A 25,083-nucleotide genomic window follows, 5' to 3' on the forward strand; every position below is an offset into this window, starting at 1 on the left:
CAAAAATTGTTAGTAACAACAACAAAAGAATCTCCACGGTCTGGGGGTGTTCTCTATCGGCTCTGCCACGAGAGGGAGGCAGAATCCGAAAATCACCGGCGAGGCAAGGTCTGTGGAGACAGAGGGAGGGCAAACTAAGGTAAGGGCTGGTCGGCGGTGGGTAGCGGCCATTTTGTCCAGAGGGGCTGCAGCGCTTCCCCTCCTATGGCGGCCCTCGGGGAAGCGCCGCAGTTGCCGGTCAAAGATCGGGGCGCGGCTGAGGAGGGGCCGAGCCTCCGCCCTTTCTCGCAGCCTTGCAATCCTTCCGGGGAAAGGGAAAAGCTCCGGCCGGAACGGTGCGCGGCGCACGGAGGGGTGAGTGCAACAGCTCAGCTGCCCCGGAGGTCTCTTTTTCCCCTGCAAGCTTGCGCTGATGTTTTTAAAGAACGAAAGGCTGTATAACCGTGCTTTTGATACTTTTTTTCCTCTTCCTTGACATAGTTTCTGCTTCTTGTCAACAGGAGTCTCAGTAGTGCGTAGGGAACATTTTTGATGCGTAGCAGCGAGGGGGGCACCACGGGAATGCTGCAGTTTAACGTTGTTTATGGTGCTATGTCCTGTGAGGGGGCGGAGAAGCTTCTCGCCTAGGGCAGTGCCAGACCCTTGGGCTCCCGAGCCTGACTGGCTGGAGCAGGGTCAGCCCTTGGCGGGTCTCTTCCTTGCCCCTCTCCGTTCCTGCTGAAGCACACAGGGCCGAGAGCCGGCGGCGGGGGGCAGTGGCGGCGCTGCGTCACCGCCAGCTGCTGAGCAGCCGTTACCCGGAGCTACCAGTGCTCTCACACTCACGGTGTTTTAACATCACTCCCACCTCTCCCGATCCTAAATTAACCTCTTTTCCTCAAGAACGCTGCCATTGGTTCAGAGGATGGGAGAAGGGATGTCTGAGCTACAGGCACAGCTTTCCCTGTGGAGATGGACACGGCCAGTGTTCATCGCTTGAGTTCTGCCTCTGGCTGTGCTGAAAACAGTCGTCCTGTCACTTCTTCGGGGCACAGGCAGGGATGCTTCCGCAAATACTGGGCGGCGATCTACGTGACAGTTTGGGTGTGATGTGTCTCTTGGGCAGTAAGCTGCTGGAAAGCCGTCCCCGGCTTCCCCCGTGTCGCAACCAGTAGCTGGGAGAGGCACCGCAGTGTGTATCTGATGTTTAGTCTAGGTAACAGCCATTCTGTCCATAAAGACTGCACTAACGAACAGCTATCTACTAATGGCAATACGTGCTTCAAATTCATAGTGGTAGGAATGCACAGGGTGAGGGCATCCAGAAATCTCCTCACCTGTCGCCTCCAGAACCTATGGGGATCCCAGAGTGAGGAACGAGTTGCTATCTCTGATCATTGAGGGTTGTGCAGGAAACATTTCACAACTGGCTGACAAATAATGTGCTTGTAGCATATGGGCTTTGTTCCTTAAAGTGTGCACATTGCCTGTTGTCTCCAGAACAGTTCTAACACCATTCCCATCAGTAGTTACGTTGTTATTCCTGAGCTGCAGAGAAAGCATTTATAACTGGATGGATAGGACTCCTAGCTTTGTGTCCTATCTGCTGAAATATTACTTACAATTTAGTTAAATGCATTGATTTTCAGACAAGAAAATAATTTTTTTTCTTTTATTTTTTTTTTTCCCTTCCCCCTGTAAATTCTTGCCTGTCATGGAAGCCCTACAAAAACTTACTAGATAATAACTACTTGCTGCTGTCACTAGTCATGTTCACTTTGACCTCCAGGTCAAAAATCCTTAGTACTGTAGGAAAATTCTAGTCAGTCTAGCCAACAAGAGATGAATATGCTAAGTGCCACCTACTTCTGTAAAAGGCATGTAGTTGATATTTCACAGAATTGTCAGGGTTTGAATGGACCCCAAGGATCATTTAGTTCCAACCTTCCTGCCATGGGCAGGGACACCCTCCATTAGGTCAGGTTGTCCAGAGCAGAACTGGAAGACTGTTCCATCTGAGATTGCTTTTACAACACTCCCTCCCCTCCCCCCCCATATACCAGGTACGGGATAAAAGAAATAGGAGAAAAGTCCAGAAAAGCTACTAGCAATGCATTAATGCAGAGAGGGACCTGGGGGTACTGGTCAATGGTAGAATGAACATGAGCCTGCAGTGTGTCCAGGCAGGCAAGAGGGCCAATGGCATCCTGGCCTGCATCAAGAACAGTGTGGCCAGCAGGAGCAGGGAGGTCATTCTGCCCCTGTACACTGCACTGGTTAGGCCACACCTCGAGTCCTGTGTCCAGTTCTGGGCCCCTCAGTTTAGGAAGGATGTTGACTTGCTGGAATGTGTCCAGAGAAGGGCAACAAAGTTGGTGAGGGGTTTGGAGCACAAGCCCTATGAGGAAAGACTGAAGGAGCTGGTGTTGCTTAGCCTGGAGAAGAGAAGACTCAGGGGTGACCTTCTTGCTCTCTACAACTACCTGAAGGGGGGTTGTAGACAGGCAGAGGTTGGTCTCTTCTCCCAGGCAACCAGCACCAGAACAAGAGGACACAGTCTCAGGCTGCGTCAGGGGAGGTTTAGGCTGGATGTTGGGAGGAAGTTCTACACAGAGAGAGTGATTGCCCATTGGAATGGGCTGCCCAGGGAGGTGGTGGAGTCACCATCATTGGAGGTGTTCAGGAGTAGACTTAATGGGGTGCTTGGTGCCATGGTTTAATTGATTAGGTGGGTTGGATAATAGGTTGGACACGACGATCATGAAGGTCTCTTCCAACCTGGTCTGGTCTATTCTATTCTATTCAAACAAACAGACAGGATGTGAAGCAGTTCAGCATTTTACACCTTTTTTTTGCACACAGCAGTTTTGGGGTTGTTTTTTCTCAAATACCAGTTTTTGGAAACCCGAAGCATGGCAGATCTTCATTCAACACTGTATTTCAACATGAAACACTGCAAATACTGACCTATATCTTCACTTGCAAACCTCACCAGCCTCCTGGCCACATAGAGTGGATCCTCACCACCTTCAAGCATTCGAGCAAGCCAGTAAAGGGAAGCGTTTTCATCTGAGCCTCTCATAGACTTGCAGTGATCTCAAAGGTCTCTTCCAACCTGGTCTACTCTATTCTGTTCTATTAATTTTCTTAGGTGAAACATCATGCGTGCAGAAACTTGTGTATCCCACCTTTTTGTTTCAGATAATGAATCAGTATGAATTAGGTGGTGTTTTTTTCCAAGTAATATATCAAGGCCCTGCCTTAAGGAAGGAACAAAACTTACTAGCAGCTTACCATGTCTGGTGAAAGTTACTCATCTCTAGTTAACTCATCTTTTTAGTATTTATTGTTCCTTTTATAGCTGTGTGGTTTGATCTCAGGTTAGTTAACCTATGCAATTGATGTCTGTAGAGTATGGCAGGGATCCAGTTACACACATTGAAGTGGGCAGTCCTATAGGCTTGTCTATAAGCTGTTTTATTGTGTATGTTTCTGGACTTTGATACTTTTTTTTTCCTCCTTTGTACTACAGGAGGAAATTACAGTAACCTGTCCTGCTGACTAAATAACTTCTTTCTTTTTTATCCCTTTTTTAATCTCTTATGTCAAGTCATTCTGCTGACTTCTACCAGATTGTCAGCTTTAAAACACGGCGTGCATACATCTAAGTAAGCTGAAGGTAATACTGAAGATACACAGAGTTAGGGAAGGTAAGCATTGATAATTCTTCCATTCTGATGCCTTTTTTTGCTCTGATTTGCCTATAAAGGCAAATAATTGTGAAGTCATAAAATATTGTTCTATCTGATCATCTCAAAAGATGCAACATCTTTTTAGTCCGTGTAGCGTCTAATGTCATCAGTGAAAGCTGCTGCCTTTGCTATAGGTATGGGATTGAAACACAAAACAGAAACATTAAATCCCTAAAAAGTGGCTAGTATGGGGTTTCACCAAACTGGCTTTTCAGTCAGTTAATAAGTTTTCAACCTAATTACAATATTTGCTGCCTAGTTTATATTGGAAAATGTAAAAGCAGAAGTAATTTACTGTTTTGTATTCAAATATATCTGAGCCATTCTTGTTTTGTGTCTTTGTCTTCCAGGCTCTGAACCATGGACAGCCTCTGCAAAGCAAATACCACTTTTGCACTTGACCTCTTAAGAAAGCTGTGTGAGAACAACAGCAAGCAGAATCTCTTCTTTTCTCCTTTTAGTATTTCTTCTGCTTTGTCTATGGTTTTGCTGGGTTCCAAAGGTAACACCGAAGCACAAATAGCAAAGGTACATCTGAGTAAACTTAATATATTGAATTTGACAGGACCATATGAGCCACAAATTTGAGTTACAGTCTGTGGCCTGAACTACTGCTCAACTACTACAGCCATTCTGGTCTTGGAGAGCAGAGGTCTTCCTTCAGCACATATATAAGCAGTACTGGTTTTATTAGTTTTACAGGGGCAATTTCTTTCCTGTGAAAGAGGTTCCTGTATTTTTTGTTGGTTGGGCTTTCTGGTTTGATTTGGTTTGGTTTTGTTGGTTTTTCTGAGATGGAGAGATCTTCCTACAAGAGGTACTTGGTTGGGTTTTTTTTGGTGTGTTTTTGTAGGTTTGATTAATTGAATCTATAGCTATACAAAATAGTTTCTTCCGTCTTCTTTGGGCTTAATATCACACTACACATGCTTTGAAAACATAGCCAGGCACATATATTAAAAAACAAAAAAAGTGAAAAAACCCACCTTGTGTGCACATCAGAATTGAGCTGCATTTAGTTGGTTTGGTTGGGGTGTTTTTAAACTTACTCAGGCGACAAATACCACTTGACATATCTTTACATGCACAATTGACAGCAGTAAATGCACACTCAGTCATTTGTCATGATGTTTGCCTCTTCTGCCAAGTGGAAAAGGGGTATAAACACATCTCTAAAAGGCTCTCCAAAATGACATCATTATATTGTTGCCATACATGGAGATTCAAAAGCTGTCTGGACAGGGTCCTGGGTGTGGCCATGCTTGGAAAAGGGGATTGTACCAGATAACCTCCAGGGATCCCTTCCAATCTCAACCATCCTGTGATTCTCCAGTGTTCAACTTGAGTGAGGAAAACTCAGTGCTGCTGTCTCTCTTATCCCTTATTTGTTACTTGTAAAACATCTGCCTGGGTGTATCACATATGTTTGTCTCCAGATGGGAGGTGTGATGAAAAACCTTTGGGCTCTAAGTCACATTTTTAAAACTCATTAGAGAAAAAAACAAAGTGCTGAAGCAAGCATATTTCGAGAAGGCATGGACTCTTGCTCAGGTGTTTGTCTTCTACAGGTGCTTTCTCTGGACAAAGCTGAGGATGCTCACAATAACTATCAATCACTCCTTCCTGTAATTAACAATCCCAACACCAAATACATACTGAGAACTGCTAACCGCCTTTATGGAGAAAAGACATTTCAGTTTCTCTCAGTGAGTAACCATTGAATTTGTGGCATTTTTTACTATAATCTACTTGCTGCCTATTTCCTTTGGAAGTCAAAGGACTCACAGCAGGCTTTGGGAAGCACTTTCCAAATGTGATAGGCTGAGACCTACCAATGCAGTAGATTATGCCAGAGCCTGGTACCTGAATTCAGTGAAGAAACTCCCGTTTAGATAACTTAGGATTTGAATGCTCCTCTGGTGCCAAGCACTATGAAATTCATCAGACTCTTCAGACTTCCAGGATAAATTAATACTTTTGGCTGTGGGACAAATGGTTGACATATCTTTCTTCTGCTGATTGTGTGTAAATATGTTAAAAGAGTGTTGGTGTTGCTTTTAAGCGTGGGGCAGTATTTTGTGCTTCCTCTCAACTGTTAAATTCAGAGATCATCACACTGAGGAGTACATGACACTTAGGATTTTCCTTATCAGAAAATCCAAACAAGGATACTAGGTATTATGTTACACATGTTCTTGTAGATGCTTCCCTAGAAGCAAGATGAGGTAAAGGTCTATTTTTAATTTACTTTTTTTCCCCTGGAAGTAATTTGCAGTGATTCTTTTTATGAAGAATGCTTGTCTAGTAGATAACATAGATGCAAAGTTTGACTACAATCCATATAATAAAGATCTAAATATTTTAAGTCAAAGTGTGTACTTTTTTCCCTAAGAAAAACTAGTTTACACTCTGAATGAAAAGTTTCCTATTAGTCTGAGAGGTTCAACAATAAAATTCATACCGAAAGAAGCTTACAAAATCATGCACTCCCTCACTGGTGCCAAAAAACCAACCTTAAACTAGCCACATCATTTATCAGTTATGTAGAACTGTGTGGCTTGGTGAATCAGTTGTTTGACTTAATAGCACACACTGCTGGTGTGTGGTGGGTGGTATAAAACCTAGTGAGAATGTGTCAGACAAAACTTTAATGGCTTTATATGAAGCAAGAGGAAAGTGGGCAGATTTTCTTGGTGTATCTAAGAATCATCTGTGGGTGAATGAGAGTAAAATATGAAAAGCTGTTCTGAATGTCCATGTTAGTCATTTATAGAGTCGAGTCAGAAACTCTACCATGCTGGACTAGAACAGACTGACTTCGTGCATGCCTCGGGGGAGTCCGCAAAGCAGATAAATGCCTGGGTAGAGGAAAAGACTGAAGGTGAGTATTTTGCACAGTGCCCTGTTGTATTCAATGGCAGCTAGGGCTTGAATAGACAACTATTTCAGCATACAATACGGTGAATTTAAAACCCCCAAACACTAACCTCTCGCTCAGTTTGGTGCCTAATTCTCTTAATTACTGTGTATTAATTACAGAGCAGATAAAATTAGCAGTTTGTCACGCCTCTTTTTTTTGTATGCATCATAAAGGTAAAATTCAGAACCTGTTGCCAAAGGGGATTCTGGATTCACAGACCAGACTTGTGTTGGTGAATGCCATCTATTTCAAAGGCAACTGGGAAAAGGAGTTCAACAAGGGGAAAACAGTAGAAATGCCATTTTACATCAGTGAGGTATGATGTGCTGACAATACTGTGTTAATCTGAAGTACTCTGAAGTGAATACATTGAACTCTGAAGGAAAAAAAAAATCATTCAAGCTTGGCTGCCTTGGGTAGGCTGTATGAAATGCCTTCTACCTTAATTGAAATGAAAAACCCTTTCCCCTCTTTGCTATCTATGTGACTTTCAAGGATTCAAAATAATGCCCTCACTTTCTTGGCATTTTTAGTATCATTTTAACTTACTTTAATACCTTTTTATTACAGCACTTGGAGCCACATGGGCTAAAAATGAAAACCTCTCCACTGAAATTATTTTGTCTTCATTTAAAGCAAGAAACACACGCCCTGCTTCTTACTAGCTCTGTTTAAAGCTTGTCACTAGTTTTTAGGAGAGCAAATATTTGTCCTGGCCTCCTTGCCTTAAAGGAAACTTGGCAGACATTTCCACATTAATAAATCTAAATCTTGGGGATCCTTCTTCTGTACGAAGACAGTGGTGGGGCTGTGCTCTGGTGTATTTAGTTGTACTTAGTTTAATTTGCCTAGAGTCAAAATTCACATTTTGAGACCAGCATACTGACACAGCACTAACTCTTGATATCTCCGTTTTTAGAATGAGACCAAACCTGTGCAGATGATGACAATGAAGGACAGATTTAACATGACCTATATTGGTGACTTCCAAACCAAAATCCTTGAGCTCCCTTATGTTGGTAATGAACTCAGCATGATCATCCTTCTCCCTGATGCAATTCAGGATGGATCCACTGGCTTGGAACGTGTAAGTTTTTGAGCTGAATGTCTCTGCCAGGGTACAAAGCTTGATAGCACATGCTGACCTGTGGTTCTGCTCCAGTGTATTATTTTACTCATGCTCAGCACCATCTGAAGTGTCCCATACCTCCCTGCCCTAAGTGACTGGCGTGTCTTGTGTCATTACTGGCCAAGTTGTATGTTCCCCTCTTAGCCAGAGACTCAAGAAGAGGACTTGATCCTCTTCAGGAGCAAAGGTTAGCTGTAGTTACAGTGAGCACCATATGTGGTGAGAGGCAGCTTGTTCCATAGATCTGTTCTCTGGCCCACCACCTGGAAACAGGCTCATAGGGAATCAGAATCACAGAATAATAGGGTTTGGAAGGGACCTCAAGATCATCTAGTCTGACCCCCTCTGCCTGAGAAAGTTCACCTAGAGCAGGTTGCACAGGGTGGCATCCAGGTGGGTTTTGAATGAGTCCAGAGAAGAAGACTCCACCACCTCTCTGGGCAGCCTGTTCAGTGCTCCGTCCCTCTCAACATAAAAAAGTTCCTCCTTAGGTTTAGATAGAAGTTCCTGAGTTCAAGTTAGGGACTATTACCTCTTGTCTGGTCACTGGGCAACACTCTCAGATCACAGAGATCAACCTCCAAGATCAGTGTCTGGAGCCTAACATTTCCCATGGCTCTTTGGCAGAGCAGCAGTGCTCAGTGGACAGGGTGGTTTCTTCCCCAAGCCAGGATACATGTGGTGAGCAGAGTGACCCCCTCACCAAGGCAGCCGCCCTTGCGAGAGGTGGGTGCGGCGTGGGTGGAGCTGTAGTCTCAGCGGGCTACTTAAATGCCTCAGGAGCACCTCACCAAACAAGGTCCAACAGGAGGGGTCCTGGTGAGTCATCTGGGCATGCCATGGCGGTTTGTGGGGTTAGTCACGGGCAGGAACAGCTATGGTTGCAACTTGGGCAGGGTTCATTCATAGAGCTTTAAACTAGATTCCAAGGGGGATGGGGTTGTAGCTGGGTTTGCACCAGTGGGGCAGCGTTGTAGAATTAACGAAGACCAGAAGGCCTCCTTCCCCCTGGGTGGCATAGGTGTGCTCAGCTCGCTTCCTGAAATGCCTGCACACCAACACTTGCAGAATGGGGAACAAACAGGGGGAGTTAGAAACCTGTGTGCGGTCAAGGGGTTATGATCTGGTGGCAGTTAGACATGGTGGGACAGCTCTCATGGCTGGAATGTAGTCATGGGGGGCTATGGCCTTTTTGGAAAAGACAGGTCAACAAGGCAAGATGGTGGAGTTGCCCTTTACATGAGAGTGCAACTAGAATGTGCTGAGTTCTGTCCAGGGGTGGGTGAGTTGAGAGTTAGAGGGGGTGTGAATTAAGTGGCAGGCTAGCATGGGGGATACTTTTGTGGGTTTCTATTAAAAGTTGCCTGATCAGGACAGGGAAGTTGATAAGGCCTTTTACAGGCAGCTGATAGCAGCCTCACAATTACAGGCTCTGGTTCTCATGGGGCATGTAAACTACCCAGATATTTGCTAGAAGACCTACTCAGCCAGCTATTTACAGATCAGGGGGTTCCTCCAGTGCATTGATGATAACTTCTTGATGCAAATGGTGGATGAGCCAACTATAAGAGCTGCTGGATCTTATCCTTACTAACAAGGGGGGGTCTGGTTGAAGTGGTGAAGGTTAAAGGCAGCCCTGGCTGCAGCGACCATGAGATGGTGGAGGTCAGGATTTTGTGCAGCAGAAACAGAATGCCAAGCAGGATCACAACCCTGGACTTCAGGAGGGTGAATGTTGGCCTTTTCAAGCAATTGCCCATGGTGGGTGCCCTGGTGACAGGACATGAAGGCAGGGCTACTGAATGCCTTCTTTGTCTATACTGCTGGAGGCTGTCCACAGGAGCCCCAGACCCCTAAGGTCCCTGAGCAAGTCAGGATAAAGGAGGAGTTTGCCTTAGTTGATAAGGACTGGTTTAGGGTCCAGTTAGGCAATCTGGACATCTATAAATCCATGAGTCCAGATAATATTCACCCATGGGTGCTGGGGGAGCTGGCAGAAGCACTGCTAGGTCGCTTTCCATCATCTTTAAGTCATGGGAAACAGGAGAGGTGCCTGAGGACTGGAGGAAAGCAAATATCACTCCAGTCTTCAGAAAAGGCAAGAGGGAGGACCTGGGTAACTATAGACTGGTCAGCCTCACCTTGATCCTTGGAAAGGTGATGAAGCAACTTATTCTTGGTGCTATCTCTAGGCATATCAAGGATAAGAAAGTCACTGGGAGCAGTCAGCGTGGTTTTACCAAGGGGAGGTCATGTATAATCAACCTGATAACCTTTTATGAGGACATAAGTAGGTGGATGGTAGAGCAGTAGATGTGGTTTATCTTGATCTTGGGAAAGCATTTGACACCATCTCCCACAGCACCCTTGCAGCTAAACTGAGGCAGTGTGGTCTAGATGATCGGGCAGTAAGGTGGATTGTGAACTGGTTGAAGGAAAGAAGTCAGAGAGTTGTGGTCAATGGGACAGAGTCTAGTTGGAGGTCTGTATCTAGTGGAGTCCCTCAGGGGTCAGTACTGGGATCAGTACTATTCAATCTATTCATCAACAGCCTCGATGAGGGAAGAGAGTGCACTGTCAGCAAGTTTGCTGATGACACAAAACTGGGTGGAGTGGCTGACACACCTGAAGGCTGTGTTGCCATTCATTGAGACCTAGACAGGCTGGAGAGTTGGGTGGGGAGAGATTTAATGAAATACAAGGACAATTGTAGAGTATTGCATCTGGGGAAGATCAGCCTCATGTATCAGTACAGGCTGGGGACTGACCTGTTGGAGAGCTGTGTGGGGGAAAGGGATCTGAGGGTCCTGGTAGACATTTGGGCCACAACAACCCCAAGCAATGCTACAGGCTTGGGGAAGCATGGCTGGAAATCTGTCTAGCAGAAAGGGACCTGAGGGTTCTCACAAGTGGCTGAATATGAGCCAGCAATGTGCCTGGCCATGAATGACATCCTGGGGGGTATTAGAAGGGCTGTTGTCAGTAGGTCAAGAGAGGTTCTCCTCCCTGTCTACTCTGTCCTGTTGAGGCCACATCTGGAATATTGTGTCCGGTTCAAGGACAGGGAACTGCTTGAGAGTCCGGCACAGAGCCACAAAGATGATTCAGGGAGTGGAACTTCTCCACTATGAGGAGAGGCTGAGGGAGCTGGGGCTCTTTAGCTTGGAGGAGACTGAGAGGGAATCTCATTTATGTTTATAAATGCATGAAGGGTGAGTATTGGGAGACCAGAGCCAGAGTGTTGGGAGACTATAGGAGGTGCCATGTGAATGTAAGGAAAAACTTTTCCACTGAGGGTGACAGAACACTGGAACAGGCTGCTCAGAGAGGTTGTGGAGTCTCCTTCTCTGGAGACTTCTAAAACCTGCCTGGATGCATTCCTGTGTGACCTGTTCTAGGTGATCCTGCTCTGGCAGGGGTGTTGGACTTCATAACCTTTCAAGGCCCCTTATGACCCCTAACATTGTGTGATTCTGTGACTGAAAAAAGAATGGCCTATAGAATCTTTTTTTTTTTTTTGTTGAGGAGATACATGTTTTGGTCATTTTCTGCTCTGGACAAGGAATTTATCAGTAAGGGCATTGTGACTGCAAAGGGTGTTATTGAGCAGACTATGTTTATTGGCCTTTCAGCCTGAAGGAGAATCCTTTGGTTAAGAGACAGGAGAGCTGGGTTCACTTTCTTTATGACCTTGTTGTCAGTTCTTTGCTTTTGCTTCCTATACATAAAAATGTAAATAAAAACCCAATTAACATGTTTTATTAAAGCAAACTTTACATGGAAGGGACTGATCCCTGCTGTATATACCAAAAGGCATATGGGATAGGTCTCAGCTGGGACCGGTCTGCACTGAGAAGTGTAAGTTGCACTTTTGGCTTGAGACACTCTAAACCCTGAAAGAAAGATGCATTTTATGCACTATGTAAAGGAGTCCCTATTTTTGGCTGTGTAAAACTGACTCTCTTCTCATTTTAATTATGCAAACTTTGGGTTTTCTTTAGCTGGAAAGAGAACTTACATATGAGATGCTGATAGACTGGATCAACCCAGAAATGATGGACTGTACACAGGTGAAGGTGTCTTTACCCAGATTTAAACTGGAAGAAGGTTATGATCTGAAACCCCTTCTGAGCAGCATGGGAATGACAGATGCATTTAACTTAGGGAAGGCAGATTTCTCAGGAATCTCAGCTGGGAATGAGCTGGTGCTCTCCAAAGTGGTTCACAAGTCTTTCGTGGAAGTCAATGAAGAAGGCACTGAAGCAGCAGCTGCCACGGCAGCAGTGATGACTATGCGCTGCGCAATGATCATTCCGGATTTCAACGCCAATCATCCCTTCCTCTTCTTCATCCGGCACAACAAAACCTCAAGCATTTTGTTCTGTGGCAGATTTTGCTCTCCCTAAAAGGACAGCAGAGCCACCCTTACACAGTAACTTCCTCCTTTAAAATAGGGCTATTGCTTTTGCACTGTCTCTTCCCGCTGTGCCTGAATCCATTTCTGGGGTCTTCAGTTCAGGCTCGTATCAGAATAACCAAGCTACTTACACATAACCAGCAACCGCCATTTAGAACAATTCTTGCCCTGGGTGCAGAGTCTTTCGCTCCCTGCTGACATGAGAAACACTCCACCTGCTCTGTGAAGGTTTAATCTCTTACTGCAGTTCCCTTTGCAAGTTCTCTTTTTGTGGCCACCATGTAGTGAAGACTTAAATTCTGTTTCCAAGAAGGCTGAGGCGCATCTTTAGCTCCCCTCCACCCTTTTCCCTTCTCATCCCTTTTTCTTCCACACTGATACATTTAATGACTTGATACATTCCCTAGAGATGGAAGGAATCTCTGTGAGCCTGTTCTAAGTATTGCTAAGCATCCTGAGCAGGCAGGGATTTTGTGGATAATAACTGGACAAGCACTTGTGCAAGAACAGGAATAAAATGTGTCTTTGCACCAGATGTCCTTGCAGGGAATTCCTGGGGTGAGCAGCATTGTTTTATCACCAGGGGAGACTGAGGTTTATTACCTCTCACCTAGTTCTAGCCCTTTAACAAAGAATGTAATGGAAAAGCATATGGTGCCTATGCAATATTTAAATGGCAAAGTTTTAATGCTTGTATTTTTCCCGTTCATAGTTTCTGAGCACTTCAGTTTAACTGAATAGTACCAAAGACAGCTGAATTATCTTTCCTACTAGAGTGGTATGATTTGTTCTGTTCTTTCTGTTTCTGAAATAAAGAACTGAGAGTGGTGTGGGGCATGTTTCCTTTTATTAAACCACAAATGATGCATTTAAGATACATTTGTAGTGTGAAGATTATTTCCTAATGGAGTACTGCCAGGCTGTGTGGAGCTTTGTGGGAATTCACATAATCATGGAATCACAGAAACATTGGAAAAGACCACTAGCCCTACTCTCTACAAGGTTCACCCCTAAACCATATCCCCAAGCACCACATCCAAATGACATTTAAACACATCCAGGGTTGGTGACTCAGCCACCTCCCTGGGCAGCACATTCCATTGTCTGACCACTCTTGATGTGAAAAATTTTTCCTAATGCCCAGTCTAAACCTACCCAGTCACAGTTTGAGGCCATTCCCTCTTGTTCTCTCACTAATTACCTGTGAGAAGAGACCAGCACCAGCCTCTCCACAATGTCCTTTCAGGCAGTTGTAGAGAGCAATGAGGTCTGCCCTCGGCTTCCTCCTTTCCAAGCTAACCAGCCCCAGCTCCTTCAGTCGCTCTTCATACGATTTATTCTTCAGGCCCTTTGGCAGCTTCCTTGCCCTCTTCTGCGCTGGCTCTAGCACCTCAATATCTCTCTTGTATTGAGGTGCCCCAAACTGGACACAATACTCAAGGTGCGGCCTCACCAGTGCTGAGTACAAGGGGACAATCACCTCCCTACACCTGCTGGACACAGCATTTCTGATACAAGCCAGGATGCCATTGGCTTTCTTGGCCACCTGGCCACACAGCTTGCTTATGTTCAGTTGTTTGTGGATTAGAATCCCCAGGTCCCTTTCTGACAGACAGCTCGCCAGCCACACTTCCCCAATCCTGTAGCGTTGCTTGGGGTTGTTGTGACCCAAGTGCAGGACCTATCATCTGGCCTTGTTGAAGTTCATTCTGTTAATGTTAGCCCATCCATCCAGTCTATCCAAGTCCATCTGTAGAGCCTCCCTGCCCTTGTGCAGATCAATACTTTCACCTAACTTCATATCATCTGCAAACTCACTGATGACACACTCTATGTCTTCATCAAGATCATCAATAAGGATGTTAAACAGAAGTGGTCCCAACACTGAGCCCTGAGGAACATCACTTGTGACTGGCTGCCGGCTGGATTTAACTCCACTGACCACCACTCTTTGGGCCTGTTTGCCCAGCCAGTGCTTTATCCAGCAGAGTGTGTGCTCATCCAAGCCGTGAGCAGCCAGTTTGTCCACAAGAATTCTGTGGGAAACAGTGTCAAAGGCTTTTAGAAAGTAAGTCTAGGTAGACAATATCCACAGCCTTTCCCTCATCCAACAGTTGGGTCATCCTGTCGTAGGAGATCAGGTTGGTCAGGCAGGACCTCCCTTCATAAACCCATGCTGCCTGGGCCTGATCCTCTGGTTGGTGTCTGTACGTCATATAATGGTGCTTGAGATACCTGCTCCATCACTTTCCCTGGTACCAAGGTCAGACTGACAGGTCTATAGTTTCCCAGATCCTCCTTTCTTGTAGATAGGTGTTACATTTGATACTCTTCATTGGTAAATGTGGGATTTCTGAATACTGCAAACCTGGGATGCTTACCTGGGTTCCTGGGGAGTTTGGGATTGGCCTTAGAAAGGACTTGCAGCAGAGGGGTCCTGAGCCAGGTGTTTGTTTCTTATAGACAGCACAACTCTGAATCACGGCTCAGTGGCGATTGTTCAGAGGGTCCTAATCTGCCTCATGCTGCCTCGGGTGAAGACAACAAAAGCACGACTGGAAGAAGGGGAACAGTTTAATCACCTTTAACTGCAGGTGAAGGGGTAGTGCTATGCATCCAAAGCATGAGCAGGCAGTGTGCGTGGCGTGTCCGTTTAGTGGAGAAAAAGTTACTGGGTGGAACCAGAGAGAGCCCTCGGTGCTCTTAATCTCCTCATACTATAAAAGTAAAGAGAACTGTGATCTACACATTGAGGGCAAGCAGAGCAGCGCGATGGGGAAATAGCCGCGCAGCTTTGGGCGTCTCCGGGGCAAATCCTCCTAAACCAGCATAGATCTTGCAGGAGGTGTTTCGGGGCGCTCGCTTTCGTCCGCCGGTAGATTCATGCCTCTCCCGGTGCCCCCGGTGCCCCTGGTGCCCCCGCCCCGTGGCCCGCCCCGAGTCCCGCCCCGGTAGGGCCTTGCCTTACGCGCGGCTCTGCCCCGCACTGCTCAGGACCGGACCGTTTAACAGCGCACCGCACCGCAGCGCATCGCATCGCTCAGCACCGGGCAGGCAGGTAGGCAGAGCCGCGGCCCTCGGCTAAACTGGGCCGGATGAGGTCAGGACAGCCTGTGTCCTCGGGGTCCTTCTACGTGACCGGTGGGATAACGGGACGAAAATGGGAATTTTTCCTCTGCTGCCTGTGCCCTCCCGCTGCCGCGGCGGCGAGGTCTGCGGCGGGGCCCTGCCGGTAGCCATGGGGCGGGGGCTGTAGATTGGCTTTTCACGACGCAGCGCTTGCAAAGTGGTGTGGCTTTAGTAACCGAAAGTAAAAGCAGACGTTTGAGGCGGTGTCGGTTTTTGCTTTTTCTCTTTTCGATTGGGTTTGTTGGGGATTTATGGTTTGTTTCTTGGCACAGTGCAAAGGTGTGGGGCGTTCACCTAAACGGCAGTGGCAGCAGATAACGTTACTTTGCCGTTGCTGTAGGAAGTCTCTGTAGAAATATTTGATGCAGACTCCTCCGTGCAGCTGGCTTAGGACAGCAGTTGTAACTTCCTGGGCTGCTGGTGTGGTTCCTGGTGGCAGATGCACAAATCCAGCTGCTTGAGGAAAGGAACCAGAAACCATCAAATCCAGAAGTCCTTTTGCAGGCAATCAAAAGAGAAGCGGGAATCAGAGCTGGGCAAGCAGGAAAGCTTTGCATCATCAAGCAGTGCTGCTATCAGCCTTTGGGTGGGATTTTATACCTGACCCAGCCCTCTCACCTTCCCTCCCACTCCAGGGGCCTCCCAGGAGCATCTCTCCCAAAGGAATCACTGCTCTGGGTGCAGCATCAGCCCTAAAGCTCTATCTGCTGTGCTCCTCATCTCAGCCTTGCTGGCCGGTACCTCACCTTCGGCTAACAAGACCCCAGGCTCTGCCCCTGCATTTAGGGCTGCTCAGCCTGGCTGGGACTGTTGTTTATATCGAGGTGCAGCATGCCACAACTTTGCAGGCTGGTGAGACAGTAGTGCTGAAGGTAATGGTCCACCTCAGTCTTTGTCAGGAGACTGACACCTGTGGTGTGAGGACAGGCAGCTTGTTGAAAGGTGTCTGCATCTCTCTCAGCAGTTACTGTCAGTGTTCTCTGTGGAGGAGTCAAGTAGAAAAGTGGAGGGGAAAGCCGTTCTGAAGCACTCTGGGATGTGGGGTGTGCTGGTCTGTGAGACGCAAAGACTTCAACTTGCAACTCTGTCAGCACACATATCTCCAATTTCAAGTTAGAAGGAAAGGCATTTTTAAAAACCAACGTATTTAGAGTTAGTGTGGTGGGGAAGGTTGAGAGATACAATTTATGTGGGGAAAAAAAACTTTTTCAGTGTGACTGGTTCTCCTATTTGAAGAAAATGCACTGGCAATGAAATTCTTGCTGTTTCTGTACCCAGCTGCACTCAGATTGATCCAGTTTTCACTCTGAGTCACACAAGGTTATGTTTTCTAAGAGTGTTTCCTGATGTCCTTATCTGACTGATGTATTTTTCAGCTATAACCATGGAGGACCTGGCTAACACCAACAGCAGGTTTGCACTTGACCTCTTCAGAAGGTTTAACGAGACCAACCCAACAGGAAATGTGTTCTTCTCTCCTCTCAGTGTCTCCGCTGCTCTGGCCATGGTCCTTTCAGGGGCCAGAGGTAACACAGAGTCACAGATGCTGAAGGTTAGTAAAAAACAATTTAAAGCTCACTTTTTCACATTAAAAGTTGTTGTGTTTTAGAAGAGGGAACATGAAAGGGGGATATCCATCGTGCTCACTGAGGCTTCCTCAGGCGCCTTTGTGTGGTTACCTTTTGCCTGCTCTGCTCCAGGGCCTTCTTCCCATATTTGTGATGGCCATTGTTTCTCATTTTATTTCACATGTTAATTCTTTAAGTAGGCAGCTAATTTAATTGATGCATCAATCTCCCATTGAAAATGATGGGAGTTTCCAGCAGCCAAAGCTTTAGTAGTTTCCGTGAGACATTCTGACAAGGAACTCTTGTTTTGTAATACCAGGCCACCAATGGCATGCTTATTGCTAATAATGCTGTGCATTTCTGTAAGGAACACGGTAGTAATCTTTAGTTTCATCTTTAAAGCATAACCACTGTGATAATCCATGATGATGCTACTAAGTATTTGTATCTTAGTTACAGCTAGGCACTTGGGATATCTCGAAGGAGCTGAGCCCAGGTGCTTATTTTCACCATAGCCTTAGGTAGTTAGGTAGCACAGTTTAGAAATCCTCATTCTAAATTGCACAAGTGGTGTAGACCAGTCTCTCCCTGAAGCCTCCTGTCTGAAGGGGCCTTGGTCACTTTTACAGTTTCCTTTTGCTAGGTTAATGCCTGCTAGTGCAGAAAGGTGTGTGAGACTTCCCACTGCAGTCATCAGCATAGATTTGCCTACGAATAATTTCACCTTTGTATCCTGGACTTTAGAAGGAGCTGTTGGCTGATCTTGTGCTTACTGAATAAGACAATAAAATTATTTTCTCACTACTTGTACAAACAGACCTGGAACATAAATTTCATGTAATCAGACTGACAGCCCCACCCAGGATAAACCTACTGACAGCAGAAATCATGCGAAAGGAACCTGGGGAGCAGGGAGGATGGGGGAGTATTTCAACACAGTCACCTTCAATAATCCATGTATTCATACCATAGTGCTTTACTTGGGACAACATAATTAATGAAGAAGGCAGTGATTGTTGACTGTCCAAGGCTGTTTGCAAGCATATAGGATTCTGTTTCCGTGATTGTAGTACTATTTTAAGTTTGGTTTTGCTCCATGATGTGTTTGTTCAGATGTGCATTAATATGTGCACAAAGTCCTGACCAAAAACACTAGTGAGATAAACTGAGGATCTTCCTTTTAATCCAGTGGGTGTTTCACAGCACTTCCCTGCTGAGAAATGCATGACTTCAGTTTGCATGTGAATATCCCTGATTGGTTTACTGTTCCCTGCCTGTGAGGTCTGGCTCTTGCATCTGTGAGCCTTGACCAGCCAGTTTGCCTTTGGGAAAGAGAAACTGCAGTAATGCATTTGACTTTTAAGATGATGCTGTGTTTTAATGTATCTAAGCAGTTCTACTTCCATAAAACTGTAAAAGATAATTTTCTAAGATTTCTTAAGGCCTCACCTGTGCTGGTTTTGATTTTATGCTCTGAAAAGAGAAACCTCAAGTTACCTTTGGCCTAAGTGGGGAAGCAAGACAGCCTGAGTGTTTCTGTGGGCTTGTCTCTTTTGTTTCCCCAACTGAGAATGAGCCTGTGTGCCCAGAAGCCCACAGGAGGAAATCATGAACAGGACTTGGGGTTACGAACAGGACTTGGGGTTATGATCAATGGCTTCAGCTGTGTGTAGGTATGAACCAGGAGTTAATATAAGAGATTGACACAGGCAGTATAGCACTAGGAAACAGTGTCATTCATTCTTTGAGGCTTACAGAAGTCTCTGAGCAGCTTCCAGACTCTTCTCTTTCTTCAACCTTCCTACCTGCTGGATCAGACCTACCTTATAGGTATACTGTATGGTCTTTTAAGACAGTATTAGCGGCAGCTAATTTGCTTCTTTTATTTCAGACACTTCATTTTGACAAAGTTGAAGATGTTCATTCAAGATTTCAGAGTCTGACTATGGATGTGAACAGAAGCAATGCTCCCTACCTCTTACGGCTTGCCAATCGGCTTTTTGGAGAGAAGACCTACAGCTTTTTGCCCGTACGTTGGTGCAGATCGTGATGGTGTGGTGAAGCCTGGTAGGAAAGTGCAGTGTCTTGAGTATTTATAAAGTAGAAATATTTCTAGGCATATTTCTAAGTGTTACTGGCCAGTCAGTGTTACTTTGTAAACATGCACAGTTGTTTCCAGATGTGTAGGCATCTGTGCCTCTCACCTAAGAGCCGTGAACACAGTAAAAGATTTTCATTGCTTGTTTCACTCTGCTGCTCTTGGCCTCAAGAGAAAAATTTCTTGTCTGTGTTCTTAGTTTACAGTAACTGTTGTAACAGCCCACTCTGTTGCAACCAGCTTTTTAGGATGCAACCAGCTGTGTCTGTTGCAATCAGGGTTTTTTAGGGCTTCCATTGGTCTAGCACCACATTATTTAAATATTCCTGCAAACACTGCATTGGTTTGGGAGGGGATGCCCAACATGGCTGAACAACAGGCCTCTTCACTGGGGAGTTACACCCTTGTATAAAGTGTACCTAGGTTGCTATTTTAATCCCTCTTCAGCTCTTTTGGAGAGTTTTGTTTTATCCTAGCTCTGCTTGAGCCTGTTTCGGTAGCATGACAGGTAACTATTGCCACACCTGCGGAAAGCACTCCATCAGGTGTATACGTGGCAGATGTCCTCTGAGGCTTATTCTGAGACAGAAAAAAACCCAGTAACCTCAGAAACGCCCCAAGCAATGCTCTGTTAGAGCCCCACCTTAGAGTAGGTAATAATCTGTTTGATGGGCACCTTATCTACATCATAAAGAGATACTTTCTTATCTGCATGCAATAAGAGTGCTTCTTATCGTTCCAAAATCTAGGATTTCCTGACTAATACTCAGAAATTATATGGCGCTGACTTGGCTCCAGTTGATTTTGTTCAGGCTTCTGATGAAGCCAGGAAAGAAATTAACCAGTGGGTAAAGGAGAAAACTGAAGGTAAACCATTTTGGCTAATTAACTGGCAGTGTTTCACACTTTGAGAGCAGGAATAGGGTTTATTCACTGCTGCCTTTAGAACAATTTGACTTTTCCCTGTGATACTCAGTTGATGCACTGATAGAAGCGGAAAGTACTTAAGCAAGACACTTAAACAGTTCCCTAAGTCCAGAGACTCTTTTAGCTGTTTTGTGTTCAGGCTGACAAGTGCAAGAGAGAGGGCTAAGCACAGATTTATGCTCTTAAGAATTTGTTTTAGCCAATCTGAGTCCATAGTGTGTGTATATATATATATATACATAGTTCTAAATTGAGTAGTCCTAAGTGTGACTGTTTCCTAGTTCTTGTATGATAAGTCATACATGACAGGTCAAGCTAAAAAGATTACACTTTAATCAAATGATAGCAAAAGTTTCTAATAGTGTGAAAAGCTTGGTGAAGAGACAGGTACTGAAGTGCACTTCGTTACTGACCTAGGGTTCTATAGCTACAGTATTTCTGCAGCATCAGTTTCTTTGTGTATGTTTTATATGCTATCAACTTACTACAAGATTTAGTTTTGACTTTTTTTTCTGCCTCTTCTGAAGGTAAAATCCCTGATCTGCTGTCTGAAGGCTCAGTTGATAGTATGACCAAGCTAGTACTGGTGAATGCTATTTATTTCAAAGGGAACTGGGCAGAGAAATTTCGAGATGCTGACACCACTGACATGCCATTTCGTTTGAGTAAGGTAAGATAGAGATGTCTTGGTAGTGTACATTAAATGAAAAGATCACATAGTATAGGTGCTAAAGTGAAGTTTTGCTTACAGCTAAAATAACAATTAAAAATTACAGGGTACTCTATACAGGCATCTGTATGCTGCACAGAGTTGACCCCTTTTGACTTTAAACATTGTCATCTTTCAGGCTAGAACAATACAAAGGTACAGTGTCTTGAATAAATTTTTCAGGTTTTGTGAGGGTTGTGCTATAGAAGCCAAAGGAGAACCAAATCTAACAGCAACTCATTAAGTCATCAGAAGAACCTGTTATTACTGATGAAGGCAGCAGTGTGCCCAGGTGGCCAAGAAGGCCAATGGCATCCTGGCCTGCATTAGGAATAGTGTGGCCAGCAGCAGCAGGGAAGTCATTGTGCCCCTGTACTCTGCACTGGTTAGGCCGCACCTTGAGTCCTGTGTCCAGTTCTGGGCCCCTCAGTTTAAGAAGGACATCGAAACACTTGAACGTGTCCAGGGAAGGGCAACAAGGCTGGGGAGAGGCCTTGAGCACAAGCCCTGTGAGGAGAGGCTGAGTGAGCTGGGATTGTTTAGCCTGGAGAAGAGGAGGCTCAGGGGAGACCTTATTGCCCTCTACAACTACCTGAAAGGTGTTTGTAGCCAAGAAGGGGTTGGTCTCTTCTCCCAGGCAACCAGCACCAGAACAAGGGGACACAGTCTCAAGCTGCGCCAGGGGAGGTTTAGACTCGAGGTGAGGAGAAAGTTCTTCACCGAGCGACTCATTCGTCATTGGAATGTGCTGCCCAGGGAGGTGGTGGAGTCACCATCCCTGGAGGTGTTCAAGAGGGGATTGGACGTGGCACTTGGTGCCATGGTTTAGTCATGAGGTCTGTGGTGATGGGTTGGACTCGATGATCCTCGAGGTCTCTTCCAACCTTAGTTATACTGTGGTACTGTACTGTTATTACCGATGAAGGCAGCTTTATAATTGCCTGATACAACGGAGGAAGTTTTTTTTTCAGTTATGCAATTGTCACCTTACTTTTTTCCTAAAAGTTTTTTAAATTACTATCTTCTCAACTGTTACTTTTGGTACCTTTCATCCATCCATCCAGAATGAAAGAAAGACAGTGAAAATGATGTATCAGAAAAACAAATTCCGCTTCACGTACATCCCTGAAGTGAAGATCCGCGTTCTAGAGCTGCCTTACGAGCAAGAAGAACTTAGTATGATCATCCTGTTACCTGATGACATTGAAGATGACTCCACTGGACTGCAAAAGGTGACCCACCTAAGTTAATGCATTTAATTAATGGATAGGTGTAGGCCTTCAAAATTAAAGCTTTAGCAAATCCATGTTCTGAGAGCCTTGTATCTATCAAGCATAATTTTAGACAATGGTCTGTTACCACTTCAGTAAAGAATACATGCATGTGCTGCACCAGAAAGAGAAGCTGTGTTCAGTTTTGTAGCTTGCATTTGTGTGTCCTTTTGCTTGCTGGACTGAACCATAAAGAAGACTGTGAAAACAAAGCTAACTATAGGAATTAATTTGCCTTGCTTAGTTTTTTTTAATTACATAACTTTTATTACCTTTCAGAGTCTTTATTTTCTTAGCCTCAAGGTAGTGAGACTGTTTTCCATTAAATGACCAGGAACACACCAGCTTTTCAATGGAGCTCTGGGCAACTTGATCTAATGGAGGATGTCCCTGCTCATTGCAGAGAGGTTGAACTAGACAACCTTTGGAGGTCCCTTCCAACCCAAACCATTCTATGAGTCTTCAATGTCTTTGAGAGACTTCTGTTACTTGAAAGAATGACTAAGTTCAGTTCCTATCAGTTTCCCTTCTGTATGCTGCAGCAAGAAGCAAAATGTTTGCATTGGTTTGTAATGTAAAACCTGCACTGACTCCACTAAATTTGAATGGCATTTGTTTCAACTTCATGGAGCTGTCTACAATATGGGCATGGTCTTATTTGTATAGTGCCTTGTAAATGTTACTGAAAATGGAGTAATGTGTAATGATCTCTTGTCTTCTTAATTCTAGCTGGAAAAGCAGCTTACCTTAGAGAAGCTCCAGGAATGGACATGTCCAGAGCATCTATATTCCACTGATGTTCACGTGCGTTTGCCCAAGTTCAAGCTAGAAGAAAGCTACGACCTTGAATCGGATTTAGCCACTATGGGCTTGTTGGATTTATTTGACAGTGGCAAGGCTGACTTGTCAGGAATGTCAGGGGCACGTGACCTCTTTATCTCTAAAATTGTCCACAAGGCTTTCGTAGAAGTGAATGAGGAAGGCACAGAAGCTGCAGCTGCTACTGCTGGCATTGCTATGCTCTGCATGGTTCTGGAAGAGCATTTCAATGCTGACCATCCTTTCCTTTTCTTTATTCGCCACAACCCAACGCAAAGCATACTGTTCTTTGGCAGGTGTACTTCTCCATGAAAGGGAATTTAGCATTTGCAGATCAGTTCCTGCTGTAGTCCAAGTTTCACTCCTGTAGAAAATTAATGCTCCTGTCTTGATTCTACCTTTCCTATTTGATCAATCCCAGAGAAACTGGGGAGTAATTTAATTGTATTTCTTGAGATTGACATAATCATTAGTAATTAGAAAAATCTTAACTTCAGGCAGAAGAAATATTTTCAAAGTGGTCTAGAAATACTCTTGGAAGTGACTTTTGTCTTTTAAAGCAGAGGATCACCAGGTATGCATCCTTGCAGGGGTTTCTCTGTGCTGACACAGTCCCTTGTTGTAATAACTTGTAATAACCCAGTCATTCTTTATGCATGTGTACTAGGCTGTTCTTGCAAAGCTCTTCCTCCACTGAAGTCTTGTTTTTCAAAGATAATGTAATAAAGTACTTCTGGGCACCAAAAGGCATGTTCCTGAACAGCTGAGTTTACCCAGTTCTGTTGTTAAATAGAAGGTCAGAACCCGTTTGTTTGGAGACATCTATTAATAGACAAAGGATTAAGCTATTTAAACAAAAGTATCTCCTTCTAAGCATTAGCCAGAAAACTTGCAACTCAGCTTTTGAATGAGGAGGAGAAGACATACATAATAATCATGTGATATGTTGAAAGATTTTTAAAATGTATAATCTGTTTTATATATATATATGTTTCATATATAATGCTGGTTTAGTTACTGAAAATAGGAAAATATGTCAGGGCTTTAGAGGTCTTAGGAGCTTGAAGCTCATGGGTGCCTTTCTGCATGATCAGAAGATTTTAGCGTGGCATTCTGGCCAAAACCTTGGAGAGCCTAAAAAAATACTCCAGCTTCCCAGAGAATGACTGTGTACAATCTGCAGCAAATACCCTATGTGTCTTTTTATGTACAAGGATTCAGCATTTACTGAGCTGACATCCACTACCTCTTTATACACAAACCTGTTATACTACACAACTGCCTTATGCCTGGGAGCCACTGAAATTACATACTGGTAATGTTCTCAGTTTATCTCTGGAGCTTGTTTGTTTGCATCCTGTATATCTTGGATACTCTAACTTTTACCTGTACAACCTCAGTTCTAAGTAGGGCAAAACAATTCCTATTAATTGCAAGCTGTATCATACTTTTGTCTTTTGGCAACAAATAAAAGTCTTTAACTTATGGTCAAAATGGAAATTTCTGTACACAATTTAGTATTTCAGAACACAAAAACAACTGTCTACCTGAAGGCTAGCTTCAGAGAAAAAACACAGGTGCAGCAAGTGTGATCAGCTGTATGAAGTCCTTGGCCTTGTTCAGAGCAGGTGAAAATACTGAAAACCAATTTACTCAGTGGAAGAGGTGATGGTATGAACCATCAGCTTCCCTGTAAGTGCAGTGACCCCAGCTGCCAGCACCTAGAAGGCACAAAGAGAGAGTAATATTCAGTATTCAGTATCACTAAGGTTGGAAGAGACCTCAAAGATCATCGTGGTTTATATGAAATGACACAACCTCAAGTTTCCATTTCTTGCAATACATAAAAGCTGACATTACCAAGAATAAGAATCTGAAATGTCTTACTAGGAATTCTAAACCAGTCTTTACACTTTTCTGGTATCTTCATTGCTAAATCCTTTGCCTAGCATACTGCATAAGCATGCCCCAGGAATGTTCTCCAATATCTGACCCAAATAGCAATGTTTTATGTCTTCCAAATACCAAATCCAGCAAAGCAAAATAAACACATTTTTATTACTGTCTTCAGTGTTTGTTAGTAAATATTGGGTTAAACTGATCAGTGTTGGGCCCAATCCAGTTTAGCCAATGAACAGGCATGGCCTCATCACCAGCAGGAGAGAGTGGAGAATAAATCCCTTATCCTTTTTCCCTGAATATCTCAGTACCTTATAAAATGAAGTATCATGTCAAATTTTGTAGATGGAGCTTTAAAAGATTTGTCACCCACAGGAAAGAAACTATAGTCTGAGGTTTTCCATGTGTAAAACTTTGTAGTAAATTCGGCTGAAGTCCTAGTAGGCAGCAGAATTAAAAATACCTG

General features: G+C 44.5%; 3 protein-coding genes across 7 annotated transcripts in view; 2 read left to right on the forward strand and 1 right to left on the reverse strand.

Moving 5' to 3' along the window:
* The first annotated feature begins 96 nt into the window (after positions 1-96).
* Positions 97-13,070, forward strand: LOC137457299 (serpin B6-like). Of its 2 annotated transcripts, none has more exons than XM_068169151.1 (8): positions 97-139; positions 3,590-3,689; positions 4,082-4,259; positions 5,300-5,437; positions 6,495-6,612; positions 6,825-6,967; positions 7,571-7,738; positions 11,782-13,070. In XM_068169151.1, the coding sequence occupies exons 3-8, from the start codon at positions 4,092-4,094 to the stop codon at positions 12,184-12,186; spliced, it is 1,140 nt and encodes a 379-aa protein (XP_068025252.1). In that variant the 5' UTR covers positions 97-139; positions 3,590-3,689; positions 4,082-4,091; the 3' UTR covers positions 12,187-13,070. The 2 variants fall into 2 exon arrangements, with proteins under 2 accessions (XP_068025252.1, XP_068025251.1); XM_068169150.1 differs by lacking the exon at positions 97-139 and adding an exon at positions 171-354.
* A 2,081-nt stretch (positions 13,071-15,151) lies between these two features.
* Positions 15,152-24,784, forward strand: LOC137457300 (leukocyte elastase inhibitor-like). 2 transcript variants are annotated; one of them, XM_068169152.1, is made up of 7 exons: positions 15,152-15,255; positions 16,703-16,878; positions 18,786-18,923; positions 19,742-19,859; positions 20,447-20,589; positions 21,693-21,860; positions 22,629-24,784. In XM_068169152.1, the coding sequence occupies exons 2-7, from the start codon at positions 16,711-16,713 to the stop codon at positions 23,028-23,030; spliced, it is 1,137 nt and encodes a 378-aa protein (XP_068025253.1). In that variant the 5' UTR covers positions 15,152-15,255; positions 16,703-16,710; the 3' UTR covers positions 23,031-24,784. The 2 variants fall into 2 exon arrangements, with proteins under 2 accessions (XP_068025253.1, XP_068025255.1); XM_068169154.1 differs by lacking the exon at positions 15,152-15,255 and adding an exon at positions 16,030-16,198.
* Positions 22,749-25,083, reverse strand: part of WRNIP1 (WRN helicase interacting protein 1) — a 29,764-nt gene continuing 27,429 nt past the window's right edge. For 2 of the 3 annotated variants that reach the window (XR_010991226.1, XR_010991225.1), the window contains exon 9: positions 24,375-24,439. Coding sequence is in view for 1 of the 3 variants with exons in the window: in XM_068169148.1 (XP_068025249.1) it covers positions 24,368-24,439 (72 nt within the window). In the remaining 2 variants the exon portion in view is untranslated. Of the gene's footprint in view, positions 24,440-25,083 lie in introns of all 3 variants that reach the window. The other variant, XM_068169148.1, reaches the window with a different exon arrangement.

This window comes from Melanerpes formicivorus, unplaced genomic scaffold (assembly GCF_026170545.1).
Source record: "Melanerpes formicivorus ecotype bairdi unplaced genomic scaffold, bMelFor1.0.p_v2 SCAF_165, whole genome shotgun sequence".
NCBI classification, from domain to species: domain Eukaryota; kingdom Metazoa; phylum Chordata; class Aves; order Piciformes; family Picidae; genus Melanerpes; species Melanerpes formicivorus.